Consider the following 13,577-nt stretch of genomic DNA (forward strand, 5'->3'; position numbering starts at 1 on the left):
ACCCCGCATCAAACCAGTAATCCAATGATTCTGGAAGTCATAAACTGGACAACACCGCCGCAGTAGCTATCAAAGAGTGTGACGTTAAACACGTACATCAATTTGAGAAACGTCTGGCAATTTTCTGGGACTCCGTCTTTAAATCAGTAATGTCTAATATTAATTTGTTGAATGAATCAGTTAGACAAGCGGTGGGCCTAGTCGTAAACTCGTCTTTATCACAAGAAGACATTGGCCCGTACTTCATAACTCTATACGCATCAGCCTATCTGTTTTCCATTCTGTCTCCTGTTACGGTAGTAAGCAATGGTCTTCTTCTAGTTGCAATCTACAAAGATCCATTTAAGTGCTTTCGCACTCCAGTAACGTTCTTCACCGTAAGCTTGGCCATAGTGGATCTACTAACTGGTACAATCGTCGAACCATGTTTTGCCATCTTCTACTTTGCCTGTTATTGCGAACAGACATTGGATCCTGGTAAATATTACTCGTACCTTTTCCACATAGCATCTTTTCTGTCCCTGGTCTTGATAAGCTCGTCGTTCCTTTTAGTTTTAGCCCTGACAACAACACAATACATCGCAATCACCTATCCTCACAAGTACAAGCAGTTATTCACCAAGAAACGGGTCCTCGTCTTCGTCTTTGGATTCTTCATCTACTTTGCCGTCTTTAGTTCCTTGCAATTCACGAAAATCCCAACAGACATCTACCTTAGGATAAATCTACACCTTCATCCCACGGTTATAGGATTTCTCCTCACTATCGCGCACATACTTCTTTTCAAGTCGTTCCGTAAATTTGTACAACAGTCCAAAGCTTTGCGACGCCCAAGTATGGCTCAACATGTCCATCCCACTGCTCAGGGTAGCAAGAGCGAGACAAAACACCAGAAGCAGCTCACTGTCGTGGCCCTTCTACTCTCCGCTTTGTTGCTCTTGTGCTCCATACCACACATTGTGACATTCTACATCTACTTTTACACCAAGATTATCTCGTTTACAGAGATCCGCAATATCAGTATAGCACTCCGTGTAAGTGACGTGATCTTGTTCATCAAGGTCGCCCTGGATGCTTATATTTATGCGTGGAGGCATCCTAAGTACAGGAAAGCAATAAAGGGAACGATACTCTGCTACGTCAAACAGACAACGAGAGAAAGGGACACCGAGCAAGAACTGGTGGCTACCGCAAGTTCTTGTAAAGTTCAACACTAAAACTATAGTGAACAATTCACTACGCACATCAGTAAGGCTTACTTCTTAACAATTCTTAGCTAATAGTTAGGTCGTGCAGGGTATAAAATTTTGTTCTCTTTGTAAATCTATTATAATTATGGCTAGTTTTTCTTATCTTTTTTCTTCCCTGTCCACCTCCCGCCTCGATTAGCCTAAGCTAACTGCGGGTTGCGTGAAATATTTCCTCTTCCCTTTTCAGTTTACTTCAATTTATTACTTGTAAATTTTTTCATGTGAAATAAAGTTGTTGCGGTTGTTTTAAAGGTGGGCGAGCCAAAAAAAGAATGCAAAAACAACATTAGCCAGAATTACATTCCACGGTTAGCCACTTATTTTTGTCCGAATGAGTACAGTGCACCATAAAGTTCACGATATAGTAAAAAGGCCTTTAAGGGGGGGAAAGCGAACACCTTTTTTATTCAGGGCTTTTAGCCAGTGTTTTTTTGCGAATAACGTGAAAAACATTCTCGAAAATATTTGAGTTTCGGGATTGTGTTATTTCTTTTTTTTTTTTTTTAGATGGACCAAAGCTAAGCGATTTAATTGACATTTATTTGGTCTTGCAAATTGCCAATAACTTAAATATCCGAATCGTCCTTAAATGCCTTCTGTCTACTGAGTGCACCCACGCTTTTAATAAGTAGAAAAGTCATGGTCACTTCTTTTGTTTATTTATATAAAAAGAAATAATCACTGTACATTAAAAACTGGGTCGCAGAACAAGCGGGAAAACTACACTGGTCTGGGTGGTCTGTGTTGGCAGCTGAGAGAGTTTGGCGAATAATCGTGGGGAGTTTTAACAGCGTACACTGATTATTCAAGGATATCTTGTTTATTCTTCAAAAGCCGTAGTCATTGTAATTTCTAGAATTTATGAATAAAGGTATAGCAGATAATAAATATTATGAGGCCAAAACGAGCCAAATCTCTTACTTTTGTTGGGGATGTACCATAGACCTTATTCAGCATAAAGGTGTTTTAATGACAGTCTTTTTTTCTTTTATATTCTTTGTACTTACTAATCACGTTTTCCTAGTTACCGTGGAAATTCAAAGAGTCACTATTCCAAAATAATGCCAGGTATTGAGGCTAGTTGTGTCCGCTGGGGATACTCCCTATGATGGCCTATAAGGAGAGGCTCCGCCCGAAAAAGGTATCTTTTTCAGGCTTCAGGTTTATGAAAGGGTAGAGATTTCATGAGTTGAAGTATATAAAAGGGAAGGGAAATCTGTTATTTGAGTCTGTGGGAAGGGCCCAAAAGGGCTAACAGATGAATTTTATGGCGTTAAAGAATCGAGAAAACGTTCTATTTTTGTGATTGAAGACGGAACATTTACAGCAGTAAAAAGGGATGCGAAGTTCTAAACAAGGTATTTGAAAGTGGTACTATTTGTCAACAGAAGCCATACGAAAGGGGTACCTTTTCCGTGAAAAATGGCATATTAAAGGGTAAGGGTTTGGACCTCGGGGCGGAGCCTTTCCCTATAAACATTTGTTGAGTATCTCCCCCCCACACACCGAGCATTGTGTTTGCATGCATGCAGTCAAAAAATGTGCGTGGTGAAACAAGTATTATCATCCAAATTACTAAAAGAAAATCTTTTATGCACAACACCTGTCAGAAGTGAACAAACTGTTCAGTGGCCTTACGTTCACTTGTAAGGACTTGCTCGCCTATAGTCCACTTCAAAAGTTGACGCTCTTGTATGACAGACAGTCATTTACCTCATAAGCCTCTTCTCTTAGTCTCTGAGATTGTCGAAGTGTTCTTCTTTTTACTTGTGTATGAAGCAAACTCGACGTTCAAACTAAGTTTATTTGTCACCAATCTTTTAACAACTTTGTTCCGAGTTTATTGATTCATTAATCATATTGCCGCCCGGTTAGCTCAATTGGATAAGCACCGGTCTGCCGAGCGGGAGGTCGCGAGTTCAAACCCCAGCCTGATCAACACTCACGATCTTAAAACAGCTGAGGTGAATGTGCTGCCTTTGTCGTGACATCTACAAATGGTTAAAAATTCTAGACTTCTCGGATAACGGCGAAAAACCGTAGGCCTCACAGGTCTCACACCTGTTTACTGTTCTGATTCTTATGGAACGTAAAACAACCTACACTGCTATTCCTAAAGATTATAGGGGGGCGTAGACCCAGGTGGTGTGGTACAGGCCTTTTATTTGCTGGATGGGCAATGGAGGGGTTAACATCAATTGGGACGTAAGTGGCCTGTTTCATCCCCTGTCACTGTGTTGAGTCACAGTGACGAATTCAATAAAGACATAGACTTGACGGACGTTTGGATTTGAGAGCACGAACTGTAAAGCTTAAGATTAATGTGTCTCAGCCCTTGAATTGTGCACAAACTACAATAGACTTTAGGAAATGAGTTTGGTGCCTCAATCATAACTGTAGAGTATCTTTCACTTTTTCGAGGGCTTTCAATTTTCAGAGGCAATTAAATGTTTCGATGACCATAATTCCGCGGCCGGGATCTTGAAAGTTTACGTCAGGATCTAAGATGCACTCGAATCAACCTCAGTTAGTTTAAAACTGTTCGTTTGGAATTTGGGCTGTTGGCTGTCTGTTCCTGCTAGGTGTTCCTTTATAGCTAGTACTTGGGAAGAAAGATTTTCCAGGTCCTGACTCAGAGATTCTAGTTCACGTCTCAACGTGATGCTTGGATGAGGATAACCTACAGCAGACACATTGTTTTTCTTTTCTAGACGAAGGAAACAAGCTCAATTAGTTTTTCGGCTGTAGGCATAGGTTGTAAACAAACAACAAGCCATTTTATCTAGTAATCTAGTATAGATACCCTCCCAGTTACATTTTCTTGGTAACCTGGGGAGTGAAGTGTAGTTGACCCATGGAGAGATTTGCATCTTAACGGGTTTTTTGTACAGCCTTAAACAAATGCCTTCTTTATTATTGTCTTCTCTATTATCATAATAAATATCTTCTTCTTAACTTCTCCTTCCTGAATTAACTCCGTCTTACTGAAGATTCTTTCAGCCCTGCCATTATAAACAACTTACATAGAGAGTATTTGTTTAAAATGTGCCTGCCCGCCCATCATTAAACAGGGCCTATATAAAACTACATGTGTAAAATCTCAGTCTTGTTGTAGCAAGACAACTTTTTTGTTTAGCAAGTTTGTAAAAAAAACTTGCTTCGTTTTTTATTTTAGCTTTTTCGTCGAATTAAATGAAAAAGAAAACTAAGCTCCAGAATACGCACAGAAGAAAACTACTTCGGTGTTGCAGTGGGTGAGAGCACTCGCCTCCCACCAATGTGGCTTGGGTTCAAATTCCGGCGTGGACACCGAGGAGGGTAAACACTAGAACGACTGACTTAATCAAGCTATTTACTTACTACTTAGTTGGGTTGAGCTTTATGTTTGTTGTTGGTTCTCTCCCTTGCCTGCGTGCAGACGTGCCACAAGGGAAATAGGAGACGTCTGCACGCAGGCAATTCTCTCCCCAGCTCCCAGAGGTGTTTTCTCCGGGTACTCCGGTTTTCCCCTCTCCTCAAAAACCAACACTTCCAAATTCCAGTTCGACCAGGTAAAAAAATGGTAGACAAAGAGCCACTATGGGAATATGCTCTGCCGAAAATTCTTATTTAGTTAGTTATTTATTTAATTGGCGAACTTACGAAAAGAGCAGAGTCGCTTTTCCGATTTTAGAACAAAAATATCGACCAAAACGCCAAGCAAAACGAGACCAACCAGGATGCCCAAGATGGTGAGAAGTAAAATTCCAGTGTCGGAGGAACTTCCCGATATCAGACCTTCTGTATCCACGGATGGCCTAAAAACCTATAATGATTAAGAAAAATAAACAAACTAATATTTTAGAAAGTATTTAAAGGAGTAGCAGAGTAGATACGACATTTCCTTGGGAGCTAGGTAAAATTTTGACGAAAGTTAGGGTAAGCCGCTCATTCAGAGAAGGATGAAATGGAACTTAGCCGCAAGAAGTGAGGCACTACCCTCCCCCCCTGGGAGCAGAGGCCGTAAGTCGAGGTGCCTCTGCTCGCAGGGTAGCGATGCACTGTCTCCGCAAGAGATGGAAATAGAGATAGAGGAAAGGTGATGTAATGCAAATTCATCTGACAGCTTTCTGTACAGTAGGTGCGAGCTATCGACCAGGTGTTCGGCTTATGGATCAGTGTTCTAGGTGTTTAGTAATTGAACAAGTTTATCAAATTTGGGGAGACTATTTTGTTTTAAACCAGTATAATTGTATCTGACTACCTCTACCTTAACTTTTGACACTGTTTTTACAAGCTGAGACAAAACAAAAACGCTCAAAAATACAAAATAAATTACCTTCAAAGGCACAGTGTACTGTTTGACAAGCGTGTCTATCAAAGGATGTTCTATTCGCCGCGTAAAGCAAAAGTTTTTTTCTAAAAATTTACACGTTGTACTTCTTTTAAGCGCCATCTTGTAAGTTATTTCCGCATGAATCACGTCAAATATACGCAAGTTTTCGTCCTCAGTTTTTCCGCTGTAATAGTAATAAGCTTGAAGTCTTTCCATGAAGATGCCATCCACGTCTTCATCTACCAACGCATTATACAAATCTTCAGGATCGTCGTACACTAAGAAAGTGAAAAACAACAATAAGGCGAAGGGTGAGGGTTGGTCTAACGTCGACGTCCGAAGGTTTATAGAAAGCTAAGATCCCGGGGGGACCTCCCTATAAAAGCCTATACGGGGAGGCTCCACCTAAAGGGGTACCTTTTTCACTCAGGTATGTAAAAGGGTAGAGATTTCATTAGTTGGAGTATATGAAAGGGTAGGGAAATCTGTCATTTCGGTTTGTAAAAATGCCAAAACGGGCTAACAGATGCATTTCAGGGCTGCGAAAGAGTCGACAAAACTTTGTGATTTATCAGGAGCCCATTTATTCATATTTAAAATTAAGACAATTCATTTACAGCGGTTGAAAGGGGTGCAAAGTTCTAATATGGGGTTGTAAAAGGGATACATTTTTCAATAGAAAGTATACGAAAGGGGTACGTTTTCTGTCAATAATGGTATATAAAAGGGTAAGGGCCCGGGTTGGACTTTGGGGCGGAGCCTTCCTGTATAAATCTTTTATCAAAACTCCCCCACCCCCATCCCTCCCAGTCCTATGACTATGGAAGACTAATAGGTTTGTGGATGACGTATCACATTAGGCCAACTTGGCTTGGATCAAAACAAAACACATTTCTTTCTGGGCTGACTAGTAACTTAAGACAGAACTTACGATAAGGAATTGCGCCAGTATAATTTGCTTCATCCTGAGCTTTAATATCTTGTGACAGCACACCTACCTGCAAAAAAGAGTCAGAACAAAGGCAAAAAACGATCATTTTTTCCCATAAATTAAACTAAATTTACAGATTCCAAGACAGATAGTTCAGAGTTAGGACCGGCTGTACGGAGAACTTAAGCAATGTTTGGCGAAATAAACGCCGTGTAGGACAGCTGATAAAGTGAAACAAGTGCTGGATTTATTTGAAAAAAATTTACAGTTGTCAACCTCCGCGCATGCGTGAGATGCTGGCCAGGCGGTGGGTTGGTGAATGTGCGCCCCTTGCTTTGGGTTTGTCCCCATATACGACCACCTCTCATAAACAATCACCTCCCATAAGCATCACTTATCCAAAACACCATACATTTTCCATTCAAATCCTCACAGTTCCAAACCTCTCGTAAACGACAACCTCCTGTAAGAGACCGCGCACACTTCTGGAGGATGACGGTTTTATTATTTTCTATTGTTTTTAACCTCTTTGTTCTTTGTAAGAACTTTTAGCGACGGCATGGATCTATACATATCGTAACTTAGAAATTGCGTGTAAAACTGAGTTATCTTCCATATTATCCCTTTGAGTCCCAATATCAACATACAAATTCTCAAAACTGATCTCCATACATTTCCTTTAAAAATCTGGCCCCGGTTGTTCAAACGTTGAATAGCGCTATCCACCGGATAAATCACTATCCAGTGGATAAGTATTACGGAAATCAATTACAATATCCGCTGGATAGTGATTTATCCAGTGGATAGCGCTATCCGACGTTTGAACAACCGGGGCCAGTTGAGAGGGTATCAAGGTATTTTCTCTTTGGTGATCATTTGTTAATTCTCTTAACTGCATCTCTTGACAATTGCTGGATATTGTTAGGAGAAAATTGATGTTGGTCACTATCGGGACTTGAAGGGTTATAAGATAAATGAGTCCGGACCTAATATTGGAAGAAACATCCAGTGGTTTTATTCTCATAAACAACCACTTGTTAATTTTAAATGGTCGCTATGAAAACTGTTAATTATAGCTTGAAATAACTGAAGTTTTCTTTTAGAAGACTTTCTTTCATTCAGAATTGATCGAAAAGAAAGTTTAGTCAGAGAAAAGATAGCCGAAAGGTTCTAACCCTAATGAAAGGCGTCCCCGAGATCAAAGGCCAGTTTTCTGTTCTTAAGGGATTTGCACTACTTCCACTACAAAGAAGGAACAAATAGTCGGTATAGGTAAAAACATTTTAATTTCTAGGAAATTTGTTATTTTTTTAAAGCGTCGTGTCCTTGCAAGAATTTCTTCGAGAAGATTTTGTCCTTGAAAAGTTCGTTTTTACTCCTTTTCTAATACATTCCCAGTAAAATTCTCTTTAATTTTCAGAAAATAAGAAAGTTTACAAATTGATTTTCAGCTTCAAAAATTGTAAATGATAAGTTTTTAAGTTTTAATTTTTGCAATTTCCCTTGTTTTTTCTTTTGCGATCTTTTCCGTGCCGTGAGAAGGGACAACGCTTACAATCTCGTAATCTAATTGAACACTCACATCCTGTCCTTCCAATGAATTGCTAAATTGTGGCGTGGAGCTGAGAGTTAGAGCGGAAGTTACTGTGGCAGTAAACATGGTAATGACAATGAGACCAAGGAGGATCCATAACACACCAAACAGACGACCAATAAACGATCTCGGAGTTTTGTCACCATATCTACGCAAAATAAAACTGAAGTTAACTCAGTACTTCCAATTTCATCATGTCCACGTCACATCTTACAATATGTAAATGTAGTGTTGCTTTTTTTGATCGTGGGAATACACTTAGGTGCTATGGCTAGTTTACATGCACGGCACTCAAATAATTATTGAGAAATAATCAAATCAAACACTGACTGTCAATTGGCAAAGTAGTTTGCTTTTTATAAGAGTGGCCGAGGAGTTCAACTCAGCACCACCATGCACGGAACCCCCATCTCCAGATTGCGTGTTCGCTGCGCTGGCTAATTATACCGGCTGGCGATGACGCCTCCTATATTCTTTCTTGCTTCTTTCTTCCTTTTTTTTCCTTCTTGCTTTTTTCTTTCCTCCCCAATCGTTTTCTTTTTCGTTCTCGGTTCGACTATCACACGGTTGTATCTCTTACTTTACGAACCACAGGAACAAAAGAAAAGACACACCTGACAAAAGTACGGCGCGAGTCGGGCATCGGTCACCTAATACTTGGCCTCTTCTGTTTACCACCAGTACAATTTTCAATATTAAAGAATGTGATCTTGCTGATCCATGTAAGCGTAAAGTCAACAATGGTTTGACTATTATAACAACTTACTCATCGTTATCAGAAATAGGCCTTATTGCTATGTTAATTTAATTTTCCATACCCAACTGTTGTCATGCTGATAAATGCCCACCAAAAACCTTCATAAGAACCTCTTGTAAACGACAATGGGAATTCTTCGTTGTTCACATGATATTCCTTCAATGCAAATCATAAAACATGTCATTCTTTTTAATGGCCATTCCGAAAGCTAGTGTACTGTTATCCAACAGAATTTTTTCAAGTGGTTCTTCAGCAACTTTATATTACCAAGGCTATTGCAGGGGCGGTTAACTTAAAATTGGCGGGAAAATTAGATCAAACAATTTTTTTCTTTTTTAGAAAATGTTACTTGTTATGAAAATTAAAACAAATTACATATCACACTGTAATTCGGCACTGGGCGAACCGTGGAAGCACCTTTTTAAATCTCTTACCGCAACTGTATTTCACACTTTTTTGTGTTGTTGGTTTTATAAATGCCTTTTGCTGATATATATAATGATCGTATTTTTTAATAAAGTGTATCAAAAATCAACACTGAAGGGAAGCATGGAATGAAGATTATGTGAACTGTGGTAATGAAAAACTCAACGAACGAAATAAATGATGAATATGTAATCAAAAATTACTCAGATATTTAATAGTCCACGTCAAACTATTTACAACTTACCAATGCCCAAATAAAAATCCCAGCTATTCCAGCAAGAAGAAAGGTCAATGTAAATATGGGCCACGAATCATAAAGCGATCGTAATACCAAACTCTTCGCTTTCTTATTGAAGTGATCTATGCGACCAATCAGCACGTAACCATGCGTTTTAACGATCTCGTGAAAAGTGTACCTAATCTCAGAGAACGTTAACTGTGTCTCTCGCTCCTCTGTGACAGGGAAAATGATATCTGCTGATGCGAGATTTTCACTGAAGGTATCTGATTCAGCGTCTTCGTGCATGTCATTTACGACTTGGAGCGCATCAAAATCGTTTGGGCAACAACGTTCAAAACTCTCACTAATGTAGTCAAACACGATGCCACCTGCCGATAAGGACAGTATAATCTCAGTGTATTAACTTTTATTTAGGGAAAATTCAGTTAACTTTATTCTTTTGTGACCTTGCAGCGAACAAACCGGCATTGAACATGACTAAGGGCCTTTTAGTGCATGGAAGTAGGGGACCCCAGGTCGGGTGACATAACCCTCATAGGTGGGGTTCACTGTTACCCGGTCTGCCAGGCCGGATAACCCTCTCAGCCGGGGTAAAATTTTGCCATGTAAACGTTTCAAGGAAAAGAAAGTGCACCCCGAGATGGCGGGGTTGTAAGATTGCATTTAAAGGCGGGTTATTTTTATCCCACCTGAACGGGTTACTTCACCTACCTGGTCTGCAGCTGTTAACATGGAGGTGGCCACCTCCATGTAAACATGCACAGGCCCTAAGACTGAACGTCTTATTGGTTTAGTCTATACAAAGATTATCACTTCTTTGGTTCAAACGACTTAGGGGCTCACACCGGATGAAAATCTTTCTTGCGGAATATCACATTGATACACTTTCAAAGAAGATTGCGCCATTGAACGTATTAGGTCATTTCCTCCCGAAGTATTAACCTTCTACAATTCACTCTACATTACTGTAGCCGTGCTGAAAGAGCCGGCTTTTTTTCAAAACCTCAAAAGTTGCAAAAAATTAATCGTGCTGCACGCGTTAGACTTGCTCTAATCATAATCGCAGTGCTAATGAGTTGTTTTAGAAGTTCAACGGGCCAAAACTTAACCATCAGCGCTCAATTAGTGGAGCAATTATGAGGTATATTATTGTAAAGTCGATCAGGCTCCTGCACGTTTTAGTTTGTTCGTCTTTGTGCCACTCGGACTTTCACAGTTAGAGCAGGGGACTATGGGTTTGCCATTCCTCAGTCAGCGCAGGGCTGATTTTTTAAAAAAATGGGGAAAAACGTTTTTTTTCTTTGCATTAATGTCGTGCGTGGAACAGCTTGCACTCACCGTCATTGGATGTATTGATATTGACTATTATGAATATTAATAAATTTTTCTCTTTTACTGCGCACACGGCTTCCCTATAAAACCGGTTTTTCCCTTGTTATTTCTTTTGTTCATGTACAACTGTAAAAAGTTTAGTAGATAGATAGATCTTTATAATACTGAAGGAAATATCGTCTCGTGCCAGCCCATCGTAAAATATACCCACCTGCAGTGGTGTCATTTTCAAGCGTCATATAAGGCGGGAATAGCAGCAATGCTGCTTTCACATCACCAGTAGGACACCCAGTCACGCTGTCTGTCATTCCACCATCGTCCGGACAGTCACTGTTTGCTGCTGTGTTGTTAGACAGGACCATAAAATACAAACTTAAAATCATTACGTGCAAGGATGTCGTTGGTTTCATGTCAGAAACAAACTCCGTTGAATCATTTGAATCTAGACTGAAAAGAAGTGAAAACTCCACATTATTAAGCAATTAAAACCACTATGAACCTCAAGTTAAATTCTAACCTAGGAGCCTTTTCTCAAAAGCCTCTTAAATGCTTGGGGCTGCTCTATTAACTGTTTATAATCATTGTATGTTTTTCTGTTACCGTAAAAAATCCAACCTGAACAAAATTAAAACTGGCCTTACGTGACAAACCATTACACTTTGATCTAATTGCCCCGTAACAAAACGCTCTATAACTGACCGAAAATGATCATTTTTTGCAGAAAATTTGTATAAACCATCTCATATCCCTGCTTGGATTGGTTCTGTGGGAGTCGTCGAGACTGCGCCGAGTCATTAGCAACAAATATTCCGATAATAGAGGTCCTACATGCTTATGAATACATTCACTTTCCACACCGCCCAGTTCATTTTCTTGTCAACTAAAAGTTTGTAACTTTACTGGATCTAGTGCCTTGCCTGTGTACTCTTCATTCCTAGCTACTTTTCATAATTTTTTAGTTCTAAGCGAGCTACAAAAGCTACAGTGAAAGGCTTTCTGCATTTTGAGATATAGACTGAGTGCAAAATGTGGTACACGATTGAAGCGTTCGTGAAGCTTTTAACCCGATGTTTCCTGATAATATTACTGACATAGCAGGAATCTCTTGCGATGCAAAAAAAAAAAAATGACTTCAGTTAAAAGATTACAAAACCTATGTCTAACTCCTATGTGCCTTCGTTGTTTGTTTGAGTTCCAGTGTTGTTGCAGTGAAATTATTATGCAATGACACTGACAGCTGTAATTCTTGATGATTTTTGATTTATGCAATGTTTACACTTTCCGATTCGAAAGTACTGAAGCTTTAATAGCATGGCTCTGTAACTCCATAATGATCACATTCAAAACTCGTTTGAAAAAGGTCTAAGAAAATGCAAACGCGGATTACTAGTCGAATCTGAATGGGGCAAATTTAAAGCCCTAAACTCTAAATGCTCTCCGCTATGAACTCGCTCAGCAGGCCTGAAAAAAAAAAGCGTTAAAAAAATTTATTAAGCTAAACTATCATGTACGAGTTCAATCATCTCAAAATTACGCAAATTATACTTTGGATTGAAGTGAAACTGGACTGGCTTACCAAAATACATAAACAGGAAAAAAAAAACGAAAATTGGCAAGGTGAAGAGGGTTTTTCTTTAAAAGAAAAAGCGGCTTCAAACGAAGATGAAACCCGTTAGATCAATAAAACATGATAAGGATAAAAGTCATATAAACAACACATTCGAGAATACCAAATAGTTTAAGTACTGATTGTCGCAAAAATCGCCATAGTTTGACGATAGCCATAAGGATCCAGAGAATACGAATCTGATTATTAATCCTCCAATCGAAACAGATGACAATGATTGTAACTACTCAGTCCAACTTACCATTTGTACGATTCGTTGTTCTAATCGACTTGACCTCAAAAAAGTTGTTAACAGACATCGCCAATGCATCGTGTTTTGACTCGGATTTATTTTAAAGATGTTATTGTAACCAAGTCAAATTACGAATAAATTTTTAATTTCAAGCGGCTCTGAATATTATTACACCCTACTGCGAAGTGTATATTTCCTACCGTTCGCTAACAAATTTATGTCTTAATTTAGTTTAACGTCTTATACCCTAACATGTATAATGAATAATTAACACGTGCCTTTTGTATAATTTTCAGTGTTTTATAGTAAAATTGCTGAAATTTCGGATTTGACTGTGTTAGTCTTTATCTTTAAGATTGTCTCCATTCTTTCCATGGTAAAAGCGCTGTTAATCAATGAAACTAAAGTGCTCTTGCTCTACTTCTTCAGAATGTCTTCAAATAAAACTTTGCCATCAACAATAATTATATTCCACCATATTTTTAAAATTATTGATTTTTTAAAAATTAATTTCCTGTTGAAGTCCTACTGATTTTTTTCTATCAAATTATCCCAGGCGTTCTAAAGAGATGCTAAGTTTGAAATTAAGTCTTTTAGAAAGCTTAATACTCGGACTAAATTACATGCGAAGTTGAAATGACGAAGTCGTATACAAATTCTGCTCTCTTTGTCCTGTTTTTCAATATTTTGTCTAATGAATCGGTGCCAAGTTTGAGACGGTAAACAAAAAGCTGTTTCCATTAAAGATTTATCCCTTTTTTCAGCTCATTTCAAGTCTATGCTTTTGTACTCAGACTGCGAGCAGTCTCTCATTTGCTCTAAACACAAGTCTGCGATCGAGTGCGATAACGCACTCGCTCACAGATTTTCGA

At 39.0% G+C, this 13,577-nt stretch overlaps 2 protein-coding genes across 2 annotated transcripts; one reads left to right on the forward strand and one right to left on the reverse strand.

The window, feature by feature from the left end:
- Positions 1-1,669, forward strand: LOC140953078 (uncharacterized). The gene has a single exon (XM_073402575.1). It carries the CDS (start codon positions 150-152, stop codon positions 1,215-1,217), a length of 1,068 nt encoding a protein of 355 aa, XP_073258676.1. The 5' UTR covers positions 1-149; the 3' UTR covers positions 1,218-1,669.
- A 2,058-nt stretch (positions 1,670-3,727) lies between these two features.
- LOC140953102 (uncharacterized) lies at positions 3,728-11,270 on the reverse strand. The gene is made up of 8 exons (XM_073402599.1): positions 11,058-11,270; positions 9,518-9,882; positions 8,909-9,003; positions 8,079-8,238; positions 6,497-6,563; positions 5,569-5,843; positions 4,893-5,055; positions 3,728-3,957 (listed from the first exon to the last, which is right to left on the reverse strand). Exons 1-8 carry the CDS (start codon positions 11,254-11,256, stop codon positions 3,752-3,754), a joined length of 1,530 nt encoding a protein of 509 aa, XP_073258700.1. The 5' UTR covers positions 11,257-11,270; the 3' UTR covers positions 3,728-3,751.
- Positions 11,271-13,577: the final 2,307 nt, after the last annotated feature.

The sequence above is a fragment of the Porites lutea genome, chromosome 11 (assembly GCF_958299795.1).
Source record: "Porites lutea chromosome 11, jaPorLute2.1, whole genome shotgun sequence".
Classification (NCBI taxonomy): domain Eukaryota; kingdom Metazoa; phylum Cnidaria; class Anthozoa; order Scleractinia; family Poritidae; genus Porites; species Porites lutea.